Source organism: Dermacentor variabilis, chromosome 5 (assembly GCF_050947875.1).
Source record: "Dermacentor variabilis isolate Ectoservices chromosome 5, ASM5094787v1, whole genome shotgun sequence".
Lineage (NCBI taxonomy): Eukaryota > Metazoa > Arthropoda > Arachnida > Ixodida > Ixodidae > Dermacentor > Dermacentor variabilis.
Window position 1 is genome coordinate 124,588,006 of NC_134572.1, and position 20,237 is coordinate 124,608,242.

The 20,237-nt window shown below is 42.1% G+C and overlaps 1 protein-coding gene across 7 annotated transcripts in view; it reads left to right on the top strand.

Moving 5' to 3' along the window:
* Positions 1 to 20,237, top strand: part of LOC142583133 (poly(rC)-binding protein 3-like) — a 248,227-nt gene that overhangs the window by 217,449 nt on the left and 10,541 nt on the right. For 6 of the 7 annotated variants that reach the window (XM_075693469.1, XM_075693474.1, XM_075693472.1 and 3 more), the window contains exons 12-13: positions 6,685 to 6,804; positions 10,055 to 15,550. In XM_075693469.1, the coding sequence (XP_075549584.1) occupies positions 6,685 to 6,804; positions 10,055 to 10,397 (463 nt within the window). In that variant the 3' untranslated portion in view covers positions 10,398 to 15,550. Of the gene's footprint in view, positions 1 to 6,684; positions 6,805 to 10,054; positions 15,551 to 19,537; positions 19,595 to 20,237 lie in introns of those variants that run through there. The other variant, XM_075693475.1, reaches the window with a different exon arrangement.

The window sequence follows — 20,237 nt, forward strand, 5'->3', positions numbered from 1 at the left end:
GAGAAGATGCTCGATCAGCTAGATAAGGTGCAGCAGGAATGAAAGACGAGACGAGACACCACCTTGGCATTGTGCCAGCCAGCAGTGATGTCACAGATTTTGATGCCATCTTCTTGAGCCTAGTTAATTCTTCAATCGGTAAAGATGGACTACATTGTATCCTAAAGGAGCCCTAGTCTGTACTTAGCAGGCTTAGAGAACTTTTACTGTGCCACGACATACCAAGTACGAGAAAATGCTTTGAAATTCGCAACATCACATTTATGGACCAAGGCTGAAGTTTCGGTACGAATAGAAAAAAAAGAAAAGAACTTTAGATTTCAGTTACACTTTTTGTAAATAACCTCTTATCATGAAATTAATGAAAATAAAAGCTTTGGAAGGAGATCGTATTTACTCGCACAATGATCGCACTTGTTTTGTCAAAAAAATTTATGGAAATTCAGGGTGCGATCATTAAGCGAGTTAAATTTCCCACGAAAAGAAAAATTTTCTTTTTTCATCCCGCATTTGCTGCGGGATGACAAGTAGGCGGCTGCCACTGTCAGTGCGGGACACCAAAACAGTAATGGCGGCCGGCGGAGCAAGCCGAACGCGCCGAACGCGATTATTTTTCTGCTCGTGAGTACATTACGCGCATTGAAACATTTTCTTCCGTATCAGTAAGGAATAATATCGTTAATATCGGTGAGTTTGCAACAATAACATAGCCATGTCCACTTTGAGGGGACAGGAAAAGAGATGGGGACGCTTAGCTGCCAATGACATAGAAACACATGGCGGGCATGCTGCGGAAACTGCGGCACTTGTCTTCACTGCTATCCTGGTATGGCACGTTTCCACTAAGGGTGAGCGAATATCTTAGCTGCGTTACAAGCGTCGGCGTATGAATAGGGTATACTTCTAACGTATCAGTGTAAACGTGGCCACTATCGTCGCCACTCGCGATTTGTTGCGTGCCCACGAGTGCAGACAAGAAAAATCGAAAGGTACCCTTTACGTTGTTGTTGTTGACCAAAACCATTATGAAGCCTACAAATAATAAAGCCGAGGCAAGTTTGGTTTTAGCTTTTTTTTCATGGAAGTGTGGAAAGTGATGAAAGGAACGAAATGGGGCATCTGCTTAAGAATGTTGGATGCGTGCAGACCGCTTGGTATGTCTTCAAGAGTCACTCGCGTAGCATTTGACAGATGGTAAGGGCTATCATCATTAGCTAGACTTGGCACACAACATATCGCTGTGACAAGTTCAGGGTGCGATCATTACACGGGGAAGAAAACAAATCGAATTTTGACAACAAAATTCAGGGGTGCGATCATTAGGCGAGTGCGATCATTATGCGAGTAAATACAGTAGCTTATCAGTGTAAACTGATTTAGTGTTTCTCGTTAGCGTCCCATCAGTGCATGCTGGCTACGAGTTGGATAGGTTGAACTCGTTCTTCCCTCACACCATCACATCCTAGAAGGAACTTAATCGTGACATCATCCAAGTATGATGCATGTGATAAATAATTCGTCGTATTAATTGCATTAAAAGTTTACAGTGTACAGGGGTTGCTGAAGTTGAGCCTCGATATTACAAACACTCATATAATGAATTTATGAATACTATAATGAGTGAAATCTAAATATGTTTCTCAACAATTTAAGCATGTAATGAGTACATGCTTATAACAAATGCTGGAGATAACGAAGGTATTTTTATGTCGGATACAACTTGATTTTAATGAATGTCGAATGTATTGGCAATCGGCACGTTGTTCTTGCTGTACTTGAGATGTGCACATCTTGTGCCGGGAAATATTTCCTGTTCTCCTGTCGTAATGCCCTTTGGCCAATGTAGGTATACAGGGTAATGTGAGTGTAGGAATAGGCACCATAACAAAGCCTTGCTGCCACTGTTAACAGTGCAAGCAGTCCTCCCCTACTCGACTCCTGACTTCTACAACTTGCTTCTATAGGCAGTTGATGCGACTTCTCACGGTGATTACCAGTTAATGAAGTAACCTTTTGCATATCTTGAAAGCAGGTAGGAAAGGGGCCTTCATGGTTGATGTTGGACCAAGGTGTGACCTCGTTTTAGTTTCTTTGTTTCTTTGAACTACTTCAAAATGGTGTGTGCCTCTGGTTTAGTCAGTGTGAACTTATACTACCTGTTGTGCCGACACATTGTTTAATGGATGAATGTGTGCATTTGCTTTAGGTAGAATATCACATTTGGGTCCTATTTCTTGGAGTCGCCAGTTGGTGCCTCTTTGTCATTGCTTTTACTACATCAACACTGCTAACGATGTCAAACATCAAACCCAGCTTTGTGACAGTGGCAGCATTCAGCTGAAGCAGATAAGCTTGCATTGCAGTTATTTACCGCCACAGTTCATGCTTCACAGTATTTAGAAATGCTGAAAATGACAGAAACATGTGTGCAGAAATTACAGAAACATATATACTGGCAGACAGACACCTGACACAGCTACAGAAGCTTTTAAGCATGAAATGCTTTTAGCTGCCCTTGTCGGTGACCATCAAGTGACATTGAGCTAAAAGCCAGAGCCGTTATCCGGGCAAGTTTCAAGAGCGAAACGACATCATTCGGGCAACCAGTGAAGACCACATTACATCGCTAGTTACTTCCAAAACAAGTACAAAAATGTTGCATCCGAGTTCTACCTAATGTTTGTTCACAATATCACTCAGGCTGTAACTTCTAGTGCGCTGAAGTTTTATTTGTCATTTCCAATGGCAACGTTCAAAAGGCAGCTACAGGGCACCATATTTCCAATAGCAACGTTCAAAGGCAGATACAGGGCACCGTACACTTGACTGTCATCTCTTGGTGCTGAGTGCTCTTTTCAACGCGAGCAGTCCACAAGTTCTGCAGCACATCCGGTGTGCGGGCGGTGCTGGTAGCCTCTGGCAGTGTCCAAGCCAGTAGCGTGCGGTGTGCCGCAAATGGCCGTTTGACCGACACGATACTTGTAATAGTTCCTGTCTGTGACAGAAAACTATTTTGTTCACATGAACCAATGCACAGTATGGCGTGGTACGGGGTGATGTGGTGGGGTTTTAAGATTGTGGCTAGTATCATCTCCAACCAATCTGCTTTGTCGGTTGCCATTTCATGCTTACATTTACTCTCGATTACAGGAGAGCCAGCAATTGTCAGGATAGCTAGTTGTGGGGTCAGCTGGACCAACTCGTAACAGCCAGCAGTGGAAAATATTCTGAACTTGGGAAATAGTTTAATTGCTGATGCCTTTTGGAGAACTTGCAAAATGTTGGGTGCATATTGTGGATGCTCTGCGATTCTTTAAATGCTGAATTTTGTATTTCGTGGTGGTTTATTTATGACCCATAGTGTTGAGTCATGGATAATTGAAGCTTTTAATCTTGCCCATGGCCAAACATATCTACGCTCAAATAGTCATAATGTTTTGGCTGCATTTCTATTCCAGTGAAGGCATAAAGGGGAATGACCTCATATGTACGAAAGGTTCTGCTAGATGTTTTCATGCTCGCTCAAAAGCTATGCTTGTCCAAGACATGTGTTGTGCTGTGTGTGTTGCTTGCAGTCAGACCAGTGTGTAACCGCACGTACTTGTCTGCGTACGTGATAGTAGTGTACCACATATGTCTGTTTACATGTTTATTACCCTCAAACTCTTTGCTGACAAAAAAAGGTTCTTTTTATCTTGGTTTCAGTTAATACCCTTTTTGGTAAATATGATTCATTTCATTTGCTAAGTTTCAGTCCATTAAAACTTGTCTTCTTCACACATTCCATTTTGAATTACATTGTTACGCACTGTATTTACACATTACATTAATTTGTAAATTGTGGCTTAACTGACCTCCCTTCTAATTTTTTCTTTTTTCCCTCAGTACATTTGCAGCGATAATAGAGATGCTGACCTGATACACTGACTTTAACATAGAGGTTCATATGATATGACAATTAGGGAAAATTATATCGCTGTTTCTGTTGTCTCGAGCACTCAAATTTACATCTCGAGATTCCAGTAGATTCCAGTTTTCACCATTGCGTAAATCGGTATCCAGCAAACTTAGAAACACAAGTTTGTTAGTCTAATGGCACCATGCACAGCAATGGATGCTAATGATGGCATCTAGCTCCTCTAGTGGCATTACACAGTGAAGACACTTTTTCACAAGTTTTTGAAGAACATGCAACTTTCTCTCTGGGATGTCGCAGGAATGCTGCAGGCTTTCTCGTAGTGATCTCTTGGTGCCCTTGCAGGCACGAGGCATGCATGTTTAGCTCAATAAAAGCACTTGTGTTTTTATCGTGAGTGCATAAAAGCTGTTAGACATCAGAAATGGCCAAATTGTTCTTCACAAGCCATGCATAGCTCATTACAGGTGCAGCTCGTAGTTGGCTAGCTGCTGAAGCAGTGGCTGTCTACTGCGCTCAACATATTTGAACCAGCCATTTCTCAGCTAGAAAATTTTTGCAAACTGGAGCACCTATCATTATTTCCTTCTAAAATCATATTTATATTTCATGTGCACAGATTGTTCATACAATCTTTAGGCAGACTGTGTTGTTGTCTCATAGACTTAACACAAAGTACAGTGAGGCCTCGTTAATATATACCTGCTTAATAATTACTTCCGGTTGAAATATAGTCGCGATGATCCCCCCCCTCCCCACCCTCCCGTCACCATTGAACCTAATGTATTGCCCGACGGCTTAAAAGGACTGACAACCAATTTTCATGGTACCTATTCTTCTTTCATGCAATGGAAAGCTTACCCATCGGAGTCTCTAATCATGAAGGGTTAATGTGGAAAATGCCATGGAAAATTTTTTATCAGAATTTTTCTATCTGCAGTGAGATGTAGTCATTCACTGAAAGCAGGCTGAAAACAGTGATAGGTGAATGCGATAGCGATTATAGATTGGCATTATTTGGAGGCAAACAACAAATGTGCCCATAACGATGAGAGGGTATTACTTTGTTTATCAAGTCGATGTTCTTACGATTCATGTTTTCTGAAGTGCTAAAATATTTTTGATAATACATACGTGTTTTCTTAGTTTCCTGGCCAACTGCCCTGGTGTTTAACCAGTCAATATGAAACCAATCGGATCGAAAATGAAGCAATGCTTTCACACATGATGCGCAGTTCAGCATGTTGCCGTAGCCATGCGTGCGCCTTTGATTTCCGAAGCACAGAATAAAGCGCAAGTGTTTAATAGTATAGCAACTGCAGTTTTAAGCACTAATTATGTTGTACTCAGTAACAGCCGACTTACGTAGACTAATCTCATGGACTACATCCGTACTGCCAAGATTTCACCACCAGGCCTCACCACTTACTAGTTTTTGAGACTTTCTTTGCCAGTTTAAAATTATAATTCCTACTTAAATCGCAAACAGCCTGCTGGATTCTATCACTATAAATCGTGGTCATTTCATTTCCATCAGTGTCTCGCAACACATCCTGGCCAGTTGTCAGACCCTTTAAGCCCTAGTCGTTTACCACATGCCAAATGGTTAGTGCGCAGTATTTACCTCATTTGTCAGTACGTACAAGCACGCAATTGTTGAAACGTCTTGCATGCAGACCATAGATAGTGAAATTGCGACCTGCAGACCTTTCTCGCACTGCAGTTGCCCCCAATAGCGATGACAAAACATGGCAGCCATGATGTGTTTACTGCTCCCATAGCTTCTGGTGCTTCCACGTTGTCCACAACGACGATGTAGAAGTGGATGATGGCCCTTTCGTATCCGACGCGGCGCATGCGTTGACCACCACGAGGGCATTCGCAGAGAAGTGGGACTGGTTACTGGCTTGCGGCCTTGCCGAGTTTGAGGATTCTGTCGTCGCTGCAGGGTCACATGGCAGCAAATGAAAATCGCAGATATTTTGCTGCTTGCTCACAAACAAATCTTGTCTATGTGCATATTTGAGTGAGAATTAAGACAGTTCTTCTTTTTGGCAGGTATGTTTATAGCTGCTCATCTGCCATTGTCAGTTAATTAGTACACTGCATAGTGCATACCTGATCCATGTTCCCCGCCAGTCACATCTTAACGAGGTTTTACTGTATTTAGACTATCTGACAAAAGTCATTCACGAGTCTTAATTTCTTTTGATCGAACAAACTATGCAGACTATATATAGGCAACATTCAGTGACTACTGTGTTTCTTTTTCATTGTACAAACTATGGAGACAAGCTATCAAAAAAAAGTAATTGACTGGTCTATTTCTTTTCATTTAGTGTTGTCATAGAATTGAAAGCAATTGTTTTGCAATATGCTTCACACTGTTTTGTAGGAAGGTTGCAGGCAGCAGAGACAACAAGAAACTGTATTGGTCAAAGTCCACAGGTTGTGTTTGGGCATCTTATATACACTACAAATTTTTTATAGCGTGTCCAAGAAGGTGTTACTTTGGGCCAAGAATAAAATCTGCGCTGTTTCTAAGCAGGGATTGCAAACTGTCAAAAGAATAACGAGCAGCAGTAAAAAGTGTTATGCTAAGGTGCTTGCTTGAGCTCTTGAACAAGGCAGTGATCTCCTTCACAACTCTCCAACTAGTATCTTTGTCTAGCTACAACTTTTGTGTTGTGGGAAATTCACTCCTGACAATTACACTCTGAAGAATGTTTTGTTTACATAAGCAATATGTACTTCATTCTGGTCTGCAGGCAGCTTTCTGGAGCAACAATAAAGATATCCAACTCTGAAGAGGGGTCCAAAGACAGAACAGTCACCATCTCGGGAACGCCGGAAGCAATCAACCTAGCGCAGTACCTCATCAACACAAGGTGGGTCTCTAAAGATCTTACAATCACCTGATTTCATTTTGCTTTCAGAATGAGAGCAATGTTACATGGCTTTCTTCACATGAGGTGTTCATCTGAGATGTTTATATACATACACATGGATGCTTGTTAACCATTCACTCAGTTTTGGGAACTGGCCATCTCCGAATGTTTGTTCTTGACTTGATTGGTTTTACCACACATGACAGGCAACATTGTAAAACACTGCACTAATTAAAAACCCCTTACTAAGCAAACATGTATGTTTTAATTGTAATTTCTGCCAGTGTCATGGAAGTTTAAAACCCATGGTGTCATTGCTCGGCTGCTGCAGTCTCTTCTCGCTTGTGCCCTCTCTTCGTAGCAGCCTCTGTCTCTACCCTTCGAGTCGCAACAGTGCAATCTCCAGAAGTCCCCCACTTCAAATGTGTGAACGCGGCATAATAAACCTGTTGGCTTCATGTGCCTCATTTCTCCAGTAGGTCATATATACCTTCCAAAACCTTGTAGTAAATATAATGGCAATAACTTTGGCCCTGATAATTTTGCTGGTACCTTTCCAACTGCCCCCCTTCCACCAGTAGGGACGGTGCTGCAACTGCACACAGTTTTTATTCACAGAGTCCCCAGCAGCCCCCCCCCCCCCCTCCCATTTGGCAAAGCACCCCACCTGCCCCCCCCCCCCCTCCTTTTGCAGCCCTCACTCCCTCCACGTTTCCTTCACCCATGGGTGCTCATTATCCCCCCCCTCCACACATATCCCTCTGCTACTCCTTTCCTCATTTGCTTCTGAGCCCTCTCGTGGTACTCCTTTCTTTATCCAACTCCTTCCCCCCCTCTCTTCCTTTTTTTTTCTGCCTGTATATGTTTATTATGCAATTTTGCTTTCCTGCAACAGATATTTGCTTCTTTTCCACAGTCCTTCTGTCCCCCCTGTTAAGTCCTGCATAGACTTTTTTTTTTTCATAGTGATGTGCATACACTACATTCTGAAAGAAACTAAAAAGTCTTATCAATCGAGGAACCTTGTTATAAGAGTGAAAGCTTGAGCCACTAGACTTAGTATGTGAGTGAGCATGGGGACTGTGTGCAGGCATATCAAGGGCATATTTCCTTTGTGTGTGTGCATGTTCTTTAGAATCTATTTTTTAGCTTTAAATGTTGCAAGGTGCCATGCTAGGCCACTGTGTTCGTCGAAACTGCTTTCACAGCTTCAAGCTGGCAATAACAGTTAGACAAGTGCAACTCATGCTCTCATCTTCAGGAGTCTGCTCTGTCGTAATAAAGACTACCTTATTTGCACAAGTATAGTGCCGCTACAATTGTAATACGAGGGGCAGGAAGAAGCCTTGGACACCCTATATTATTACAGTTACTACTGAAATTTCAGCCTTCTTTAATATAGCGCTTTTAAATGTTAAGCGCAGGGTTTTAGCGCATTTCAGGACACTTTAGCCTTCGTTTTAGTACATTTTAGAATGTTCTAGCATAGTATGATGCCAGGTTCGCTACAGCGATGCACGCTTCCAAGGGTGTGCTAAAGTCTCTGCGTTGTGATGATGGATCCCCCATCGCATGGTGCAAAGGTGTTCCAACATAACCGCAATGCGCAGTGCTGTAAGGCCAAATGTGCATGCACCAAATCTTCTGCATTTGTGCATACAAGACCAGGTGGTCATGCATCACTGTAGTGGTCTGGAAGGGTGTGCCATCATATCCCTTCCCTTTCGTTGAGCTCATGCTTCCTCGCAAATGTGCCCCCTTTTACTTGCATGTACGTTCTTATTCTCCCTACAACGATGAGAGATCGGTGTTCCTGAACGCCTTGGCGATCTAGCGATGAGCTCGCTATCTTTTGATGAGTAAAATTAATGGGTGGTACGAATAATGAGTGGTATACGGAGCATCGTTTTGGTAAAATGCAAGGTGCTCTCTCTCGAGCTGGTCATTCCACATGAAAGTCTGCATTATATTCGTGCAAATACAGAACGTAGCTTTTTATGTTTGGGTCGCTGTAGTAAAAGTTTTCTGTGCGTAGTGTAGCGGTGTGTCTTTCCTCTTATAAAAAGGTTCTGTAGTAGTAGTGCAGTTTCACATCTCCAGAAAAAAAAGCTACCAGTATTGTATTCAGTACTTCACATACGAGTCAAAACTTGCTCACCTATTTTTTTGCTTGTACAACATCTTGTATAACATCATCCTCTGTCTGTGTGGATCTGGCAGTGGAAGAGAGCAAAGAATTTTCAGCAGGTTAGGCTTCATTTGTGTGTTTGACATTTACAAGCTTTTCATCTAACACCTTTCGTCATCGAGCCATACAGCCTTAGCAATTGGCATGACCAAAAACCAGCACTAGGCTGTCCTGCTTTGTTATGAGAAAAAGCTCCACGTAGATAATACTCACCATGATGTCTTCATCCTAAGAATTTCAACAGGTAAACAGTCGAGGTTTGTACAAGCGAGATGTTAACTGGAAGTATAGTATTTCTCTATGTCAGCGACTTTCAGTTGTCATCGTAGAAGTTATGGGCCCCTTCATCGTTCAGCTCGCCTTCCTGTTTTCATTACCACTACATTTCCATGCATTTGTGTCTGTGTATGCATGATTTCTGCCAGCCATCACCATTTGTTTTTATTTGGTTAGATCTTTAGTTATTTTTTTTGTCATCCTTTTTATGATTTTTGACCATCCAGATTTTTCTCTAATCCAGAAACTCCTCCTTTTTTTCTTCCCATCTTACCTTCCCCTACACCTACTTCTCTCCACACAATTCTGTTTTAACTGTCTCTCAACTCTATTTGCTCATTTCTGCTTTATTAACTCACTCTTTTTTGATCCACTAATGCCTTTTTCTGTCCTGCTTGCATTCTAATGTGCCGTCCCCACTAAAAAAAAAAAATTATTATTATTTTTTTGTCTCTTTGCCCATTTGGCAATTCACCTTCTTGCTCTGCCCTGGTTTCTTGTTTCCATTACACACCTCCTGTCCCACCGCTCCTTTCCCATCCTCCCTCCCTTGCTACTGTTGTTTTGATCTTCTCCTTGGCCGGCCACTTTCCTATCTCCACCAACCCTCATTTTTTTTTCCCTGCCCACTCTTTTCTTATTCTTATCCTTTCCCTCGTCCCCTGCCCTCTACTCCTGTTCTGTTTTGATCCTTTCCTGACCAACCATTTTGCCTTCCCCGTTTTTCCTTTCTCCCCTCTCCCCCCCCCCCTTTTTTCTTTTTTTTTTTTCTCCATATCTCTGCAGCATGGAACTGCATAAGAACCTGACCCTTGACCTGAGCGCGACCCACCCGGCCTCTGGGCCCCCCACCAACTCGCCCACCCCTCCGAGCCCCCTGGCAATCCCGCTCAGCCAACTGGTGAAACCCGCCAGTGCCGCTGCTGCTGCCGCCGCTGCCCCGCTTGCCCTGCTGGCCACCGAACTGAACAACCTTTCCTCGGCGGCGGGCCAGGGCCGAAAGGGCCTCACTGCCAAAATTCGAGCCTCTGCGTCGGCTGCCACCACCACGGCCGCTGCCGCGGCCACCGGCGCCTCCTCCCATAATGGCAGCAAGAAGTCTGAGCGAAACAAGTTCTCCCCTTACTGAGAGACCTCGAGGAGATGGGGGGGCGACAGCGCCCCACTTGCTCGCTCTCCCCCCCACCACACTCTTTCTCACTCCTTCTCTCCCATCTGTTGCGTCATCCACCTCTTTTTTTTTTTTTCCATTTCTTCTTCCCACCCCCTCCCCTTGTCTTGCGCACGGCACTGAAACACATGTGAGGCACATGAGGCCAATGGAGGTGGGAGCTCCGGTTAGGGCCCTGGGGTGACGCACCCCACTGCCCAATGCTGTCTCGCTGGTTTGCTGCTCTTTTGTTTCGTTTGTTTGGTCAAAAAGATGCGCAAAGCAATAGGCACTGTGAGGACTCGGCACATTGAAGCTTCAGGTGCACTTTGGCACCAGCCCGCGTTGCACATATGCTGCCAGTTCTTTATTTTTTCCTCGTTTCCTCGTTCAGTGCAACTTAACAAAATTGGATGTGAACTGTACTTTCTGGGCTGAGCCCTCCGAGACCTTTATTTCTTCTTCTGCCACCATGAAACTATGTTTATCTACTCGCATAATCGGCCATTTTCACCTTTTCTTTGCTCTTATTTACCAGCATTCTTCCTTTGTTTTTTTGCTTTACTGATTAATTGCTGACTCTGGTCGATGTGCAGCGTAGAGGCACTTATTAATGCTCCCATGGTTGTGAGCAGCCTCGTTGATTCATTGCTTTTATTGGTCAAACAAGTACCGATCATCCTCAGCTGCATTTTTACAAATTTTATTACACACGATAGTGTCGCACGAGAAATTCAGCTGTGCCAGCCCACGTGGCTACTAAACTGAGATCTGAAAAACGGAGAGCACGTGTTGTGTTGTTTAAGGGTGATCATACTGAAAGAGAGCAAAAAATGAGCTCGACGATTATGCTTCCACCCGAGACAGTGTGGTTGACGGAGCCTTGTTTCTTTCACTGTCGGCAAAACCAGTCGCAAGCAGTTGGGCAGTGGGGTGACTCTTTTTATTTTTTTTTTATTTGCTCCTTTGTTTTGTCTGTTCTCGTTGACCAATGTGAAGGGTACATTTCTGGAATCTGTGCAGAGACTGTTGCGAAAAGAACTGTGCAGCAAGTGGAAAATATTGTCGTGGTGGTGGTGGCTCGGGGGACTGTTGAGCGTGGGGCGAGTGGTGATTGTGTTTGCTCGGCGAACGCGTGTGGCTCAGTTGTGTTCAGTGGCGCCCTTACGAAGAGGACAGAGCAGGAGGGAGGTGGTGTCATCATCTTTTTTGTGTGCAATGGCTGTGGCATTTTCTCTTGTATTTTTTTTTCTTCAGTATTGCTTGTTTCTCATGTTGTTGTTGTTCACCAAAGATCTTTTTATTCTGGTGTACAGGATGACACACACATGGTGTTATTAGTGGTCCTTGTACAGCCAGGTTATTATTATACTACTGTGGCAAAACAAGTGCGTTTGCCAGCAGCAGCAGCTTCGGACACATGCCTTTGCTTTAACTACACGTGTTTATGTGATTAGCTCGTGCTTTTTAACCCTGTTTTGTTGGAGTTCGTCTCTCTTCCCTGTGGCCGAGGGAAATGGTCAACTCAGTGGCATAGGCAGCCATGTTTTTCACCCAGCAAAGGCATTAGCATTTGTCTTTTTTGTTTGTTTGTTAGATACCTTCCTCTCCCCCCCCCCTTTGTTTGTGTACACTCGTGGACACGGAGAGATCCAGACATATATTGTGCCATTCTTACCCTCAAGCGTACATGGCAAGAATGCTGTACTACTATGACCACCACAATGTAGAGACGTAGCTGCAGTTTAAAGGACTCTTGGAGAAGATGACGTTTCAGAGCATGCGCGCATTCAGTGCTGCAGACATATCAGGAGAGCGGCCTCTTGGAAACAAGGCATTATCCGCAGCGCGCACCCCGGCTCTGGTGGCCACATCAGTTTAGCAGAAGACTGTGGCAAACACCAGGCAGTAATGGGAGAGACCCCGTAGGTTCTCCCCAACTTCATGTTACAAGCAGCCTGATGCAGGAAGCAATCAAGTTAACGAACTTGAATTTCTTTCTTATTCTTGAGGTACAAGTGTTAGCTAGTCGAGATTTTATTTTTTTGGCCTAATATGACCGCTAGGTGCAAAGTGCATGCGCTAATTTATCAGTGCAGAATTGTGCATTTTTATTCCTTTTTTTTTTTTAGTGGTAGGTGTTGGTCTTATTCTCGTTGTTGATACCTGGAGAAAAGGAAACCTTGTTGTATCATAGTCTGTTTGACTGCTGTAATATTAATAATAAGAATAATATCCACGTTCTAAGTCACATGACTCGAGTATCTCGGTGTGTTAAGCTAACCCTGCACCCTCATCTCTTGAGAGAAACCCCCTGCACATTTCGATATCCTCGTGCGACATACTCCCGGCTGTGTGTAGATATTGCAGATCAGGGTATCGGCGAATGCTCTGATGTCCGTGGTATTTGACACTGTTGGAGGAGATTTATTGTTTTTTATTATTATTACTATTCTAATTATTATGTACATAGCACGCATTCTTTTCTATTTCTTTCCCCCTCTTTTCTCTTTCCCACCATTCTCATTTTCTTTTTCTGCGCTACGTACAAACCATTAGAAGTGAAGTGGATGAGTTTATTTTCAGTATTTCTGTTTGTGGAAAGTCAACAGGTAGCCCTACCGGCATCATTCTTTTCTGTTCAGCTTAAGATTCACTGGCTTGGTCTCGTGACAATGTGGCATAATGATTCGTCAACTGCACGTGCCTTGATTACTGGAAAAATTAAATGATCTGAAGTTACAAATATGCTTTCTCAGCTTGAGCTAGAAAAGGCAGTTAATTGACAGATTCAGGTAGCTTAAAAGCCTTGGGCAAGGAATGTTATTGATGCTGATTATAAGCGAGTTGTTTCAGCAAGGACTGCCACCAGTTGTTAAAAAAAAGATTAGCAGATTACAGACGAAAGTGATCATTTTTCGATAAACATTTTTACTGCCAGCAGATGAGGACAGAAAGAAAAACACGTCGACAACATAATTCCTTCCGTCTTTATCTGCTGCCGCTAAAATTATTTTCCAAGTTAGAGTAGCAAGATGCCCAACATACAGCAATGATCATTTTTGTTCGCATTCACATGTAGCTGTGGAGGAGGCAAAATTTTCAAAACGTAAAATGTAACATTTATTAATAATTGGTAATTTTTGTTATTGACTTAAGCAGTGCAACTATAAAAGTGCAGCTGGTCTTTACTCAAGGTTTCCTCACTTAATGGTCATCCTGAGGCTTACATCCGTTCCGAATACATGTTCCTAGGCTTTCAATGAAATGCATTGGCGTTTTTGCTCGAAGCCTTCCTTGAACAATGTTGGATGAAAATGTCTAGAACACCTGCGTTAATATTTGCTTCTTAGAGGTGTACATCCTGAAACTGCTGCTTCTCTCCACATTCATACTAGTGGTGGACACACCTCGAGCGCAGAGTGGATTAAATTCCACAATTGCAGTATATACACAAATGGCACTAAATAATTAATTAAGGCATTAAAGTAATAAGAGAATATGTTGGTATTTACTGCTAGATATATGCTTCTCCCAGTGTTTAAAATTAATTGAACAAAAGTTTGTGCGCCACAGATCCGTAATTTTTTTAGCAAATGGGGACAGTTGTTGCCGAGACACCCTATATAATCTCAAACAAACAAACAAACAAACAAAAGTGAGGTTATATGTAACAGTCACATTTTTTATGCCTTCTGCTTTAGTTTCCACAGTGTCATTATGTGCCGTGTATTATATACTACATAAACTGTGAGACTGTTGTCAGCAAAACTCTGGTGCAAGGCTTTTCATCATTCCATGAGGAGGCACTGTGGCACTTTGACAGTGATGAGTATTCATTTGGCATACATCGTAATTGAAACAAAAGCTTCTGTTTTTGCCAAGAGGAGCACTGCATTGGTTGATAGTTGTGAGTCGACTTCCCGGGGTAGTTGCAGTTCCTCGGCTCACTTTCACCTGCAAACAGGATCTGTAAGGTCAGCTTGCTGCTGTAGCAGCAGCAGCAGCAGCAGCGGCCCAAACGGCTTGCTGTGCGCTGTCTGTCTGTTCTGCAACTCATTGCCGCAGAGTTCGGGCCGTGGGAGTGGCTCACTTGTGATGTGGTCAGTCAAAATGAGTGTTTTGTAAATCTGTAGATGTTTGGACAGATCACACTATACACAGCAAAACATATCTCCTTTCGGAAAGGTGTTTGCGACATTGACTTGACGAGCCTGGCCAGTGGTTGCTTTACGTAGTTCTCAAACAGGTCAGAAAATGGCAGACACAAAGAGGGACAGATGTTTAGTGTGTCATTTCAGCTTCTCTTGTTGCTGGGGCAGCTGGTGTAGAATGCTTGAAAGGGGAGACCTGTTGATGTCAGAGTTGAAATTTCATATGTGCAATATTTATTTTTTGTGACACGCGTCCCAAGTAGCAGTGAAAGCAGGGCCGCCGAAGGCCTAATGTTGTACCAATGTTCACTGTATAGCCTGTATGACTCGATGTTATGTCTATTGCGGCTATGGTCTCTTAAGTTGTTCAGTGTGCCACCAGCAAGACCTAATGTTGGGTCTATGTTGGCCCTATTTCTTGTGCTGCTGGGGATACATGCATTCTAGACTGCAGTTTCCACATGAGCGCTGCACAACATTCACTTCTGTGTCTGGCTCAGGGTTGCTTCTTTCATCATTGTTTTCATAAAAAGGCAGTTTCCCTATAAACACTGAGAACTCAAATTGTGCAAATGGCATTTTAGTTGCTTTTATTTTACTACTACTAGAAGCTATCTCGAATATATGGGTCAGAAGATGTTTCCCTGGCCCCATTTTGTGGAAGTGAAGAGATCTTTGAGACCACAAGCAGGCTTTCAGGTGTATGTCGCAGGCAGCTTGTATTCTTAGCTGTACATCTCAAGCCTTCCCCTCTTGCCTCTATTCTTAGCTTTTCCTTCTTTGTTTCCTCTTTGCTTGTTTTTTTGTCAGTAGGACTAGAAATACTGTTATGTGCTTTACAGTTCTTGTAGTAATTTGCATTGATCATGATATAACGTTGTGAAAATGCCAAGCAGATGGCAAAGAAGACCCATACCTTTCCATTGTAGAATAATCATTTTTCTGAAGCATATATTAAAGATGCTGTAATATCAAAACTTGTACAATGTCATCATTTCGTTGCTTCACTTTGTGAAGTGTACTAGCATTCGACACCACTGTTTTGAGGCCTCAGCGTATAATTAGCACGCAAAAAAATGCTTAATTTCAGCAAATTACTCTGACGAAACAGTGTCAGAATTACACGTTGTCACTGTTGTTTAAGTCCACTATATGCATTTCTCATGAAAGTCTAAAGCTATTCAGTATAAAATTAATGATTGGCAAGCATCAGTTGAATGTACAGTGGAACAGAGAAAAGTAAATCAGCACGTCGTTGTAATGTACCAAGGAAGAACCTTCAGAATTTAACTATCAATCTTGCTTACCAACTTTGCTGATATTTAGTTCTTCATATTTGAGCAGTCTCTACAGTTAAAATCATTGAAAAAAAAGAAAAGTGGTGTTTGAAAATGGGCTTATTCAAGTACTACTACTACTATATCTTGAAACAAAAAATTATTATCACACAGTGCATTTTCTCATTACTTAAGTGTGTTGGGCTGCTGAGCACGAGGTCGCGGGATCGAATCCCGGCCACGGCGGCCGCATTTCAATGGGGGCGAAATGCGAAAACACCCGTGTGCTTAGATTTAGGTGCACGTTAAAGAACCCCAGTGTGGTCAAAATTTCCGGAGTCCTCCACTACGGCGTGCCTCATAATCAGAAAGTGGTTTTGGCACGTAAAACCCCAAATATTCTTATATTCATTACTTAAGTGAACTGGTGAACCAATGTTTATTTGGTACAAGCATGAATTACAAACAGTGCTTTAATGTGTCATCAAGATCTTTATGACAATGAGACCATATAATATGTACACTTACACTTAAGGTCCTTAGTTTTCAGGTAAAACATGGCAATTTCTTATTTTTGCTCTCTGATCAAGTTTTATAAAAGTTGGGGAACCAGATTTCTCCCTGACGTATCAGCCTTTTTTAAAGAGTAATAATAAATGCAGATGTAACAAAACCTGCGAACATGCCTGCCATGTTCGAGCAAGTGTCAATATATATTAATAATATTAATCAAATGTAAATATGATCGTGTTTCCTTTTTGCTTAACAGCCAAACAAAAAACGGAATATATAGTATATGCAGCGCCTGGTGGCCTTGAGTGAACGAAAGTTTGTTGCCCATTTTAGTAGCCGTATAAATTGCATCAATGCAACAGCATCACATCACAGATCCCTGCATTTCGCACACATGTTAACAGTGGTGATGGGCTAGGAAGCGAATGCTACGTTATGCAGCCTTGTGAACAGTAGCCTTGACATTGAGAGCATGTTTTCTGAACTAAGGTACGTTCAAAGATGTATTGCAGATTGAACTGGGTTGGTGTTCCATTAGCTTTGTTGCAAGAGCGTATAGAGCAAAGTAGTGAAACGAGACGACAAAGATGAGTGGCCTGACAGGTCTGGGATGGACAAAGAAATGCACAGGAATGCATCGCACATCTTAAGAAGTATGCCTGTCTGCACTACTGTTTGTACTTTTTTTTTCCCCCTTGGATAAAAGAGTGCAGGGATCACGGGAACAAGGGATTGCCCAAGACGTTCCTATTTGTTGTTTTTGTTTATGGGATTTATTCTAAAAGCTTAAATAATGCCTGATAATGAGGATTTGTGTAGATAAATTCATCGCATGACTTGCAAGCAGCTCTCTTTGTCGTTATGTTTCTGTCAGTGATCTTGCTTGTTTAAATAAAATGTTTTGTGTCCAAGAGGAGACCGCCGCCTGTGTTAATCGTTTGTGAAAGTCACCAGAAAACTTCTGGAATTTGGGCTGCCAGATAAGAACAAGCACAATTTCTTCCCTGTTTTCCCTTTTAAAAATAACATGACAGAATTTCTCAACAGATATAACCCAAAAACAAACTTGCATACTATAACAACTAGGGCATATTCAGCAAAGGGTCTGCCATCTCACTGGCAACTTGAAAGAAATTTACAAAAAGCAAGACCAATGCAAACAAGTGGCATCTCTCATGCAAACATTTATAACACAGTATTGCAAAGCTTTAAAAATTCTGCATGTACTTGCACATCTGAAGAGGTGCGTTCACAAATTAACCTTCTGCTTCTTCCTTCAATGCTTCCAGTCAGATGCACAATTATTCTCTTGCAGAACCAGAAATTACAAAGTTGTATGCAGTCATACACAAAGTGAACTAAGCACGGCCTAAAAAGCTGATACCTTAATCCTGACGATTCCGTCCAGAGTCGCCGATTGACCCGAACTTTGCAGGACTATTCCGAGTGGTGTTAAAAATATTCCCAAGTCTCAATTTGATCGTTTGTAGGTCCAAGCCTCAATACAGGAAAAATGCCTGTCCTGGCACGATCAAGTAAAGGTGGTTTGGTGGAAAGTGGATGCAAGCCTTTGTTGACCTTTTCTTTTCTCTCTCTTCGTACTCTGCACTCTTGCTCTAGGGAGAGCGAATGGGGTGAAGAAATTCCAGAATGTTGGGGTGACTGAACAAAGCTTATGCTGCATAACGTTTGGAAGACTATGTTCTGCTGCAGTGAATTATTTCAATGAAAAAACGTAATTGTTGGAGTCTGATGGTTTTTGAAGTGAAAGAATGTGCACCTTAGCCAATTTCATCATCATCATCATCATCATCATCATCATCATCATCATCATTATTATTATTATTATTATTATTATTATTATTATTATTATTATTATTATTATTATTATTATTATTATTATTATTATTATTATTCGCTACAAAAGTTCCCACTGGTGATAATGCTATGTGCTCCTCTTTTAACATATTTTGTGGGAAGGGAGGCTTCCTCACCACGCAGACCTTGTGACTCAAGCGACTACCAGCAGAGCGTGAATTTTCAGAATTGCTATCAGAGCTCTGCAAGAGATCCTGTTTGTCGTCAGCAACTTGAATTCTGAATTAATTGTGCTGCTGCTGTGGCTTCTGTTCTCACTGCAACTATGCTATGTCCTGTCATAACTTGGATGGAAAACAAGTCTTTATTGGATTCAATGTTTGCCTTTAAGAGGAAGCTTTAGCTTGGGACCAGCTCCGATGTGTATTTTGTTCAAATACATGCGAAGCGCTGAAATTTTTTTACGAGGCAACTGCTGTGCTGATTTGAATACAATGTCTTGCATTCGAGAGAGGAAGGTAAATTCTAGGTACTCCAGAAAGCAGAATCTTAATTTAGTGCCTGGAATTTTATTGGAACTTCTAAAGCATGGTAAATTTAAAAGAAACTAAAGCATGAAGTTTAGAAATCCATAACTCTGCACTAAAAACAAATATCACCGTTCTGTAAGCTGCATATGTTTGAGTTTTTAGAAGGGACAAACTTTATATGTGAATTTATAGCTTATATGAAGTTGCTCCGATATTTACAAAGGTTATGCAAAAGTCCTGCTCACAAATTAGTGGTATAGTTAGGAATGATGCATAATAATCAGTTTTGTTTGCCTTAGATGTACTAGTAGGTGCAGCTTACAGAATTGTGATATCATTTATGACTGCTAAGTTATAGAGTTGTAAACATGGTAGTGAGGGTTACTTGAATGTTTATTGGCAAGATTTAAAAATTGATGGCCTAAATAAACAGTCTGCTTCCTACAGTCACTAGAACTTTTTTTTATTTAGGTGTAACAAACCTCATCAAAATTGGGTGCAGTATTTACTGAGAAAAACGACTTCTTCATTGTCGTGTATTCAGAGAGGAGCTCCCAAGCTAACGTGTCTTTAAAACTAACCCACAGATGCTGGGCAATGCCACATCAAAAATGCATTGAAAGTTATTTCCACTCAGTTTCTGCTAGTTGCTTGAGCTTTGTAGCATGTCAAATTGTGGTTAGTGGCATTTGAACACATATTGAACAAGTACCTGCTGTTTCCTCATTGATTTTGCTCAAGTGACTTTAACAGCCAGTTTCCTGGACATGCTCCAGGACAAAACACCAAAGAAATATATTTTTTCTCCGCTCTTTTCTGTTCTGCAGCATTCAGAATGCTCAGCTACCTTTGCTCTGGAAGAACATGGCCGTCGCTCCACTGAAGTAAGTTGTCTTTGTTAATTTGTTTCAGGTGTACTCTTACATGGTCGAATTTTTCTTTCATCTTTCGTTTGCAATCTCCAGTGTTTAGTTGAAGGCAGGAAGGTAATCACGTAAAATTGCTGCAGGTAATGATAACAAACAGGTTTATAATTGTTTCCACTAGCTACGATGGCTCAGTGGCTATGGGGTCTGGCTGCCGAACGCAAGGTTAGGGATTCAATTCCTGGCTTCGGTGGTTGAATTTTGATGGAGGCGAAATGCAAAAACTCTCAGTACCTAGACTTATGGGCACGTTTTGGAAACAAGGTGGTCACAAAGTTAACCGGGAGCCCCGCACTGCAGTCAAATTTTACCAAAGCATGCACGGGTAGAACAAGTTATTGGATTTAATGAAGTAAATATAAAATTCCAAATGTTAATGCGATTGGCATTCTTTAGGCGCTTCACCCAGTTTGCGGTGTGTCTGTCTGTCTGTGTCTGTCCGCACTAACCTCTTTCACGCCAACTTGGGTCACGGGGTAGTCCATGGTCTAATGGGTGGAGCATCGGGCTGCTGTCCTGAGGGAACCGGGTTCGAAACCGACGGTTGCACCAACTTTGGTCACTGGGTATGTGACACTCTTCAGTGAACCTCTTTCGCACC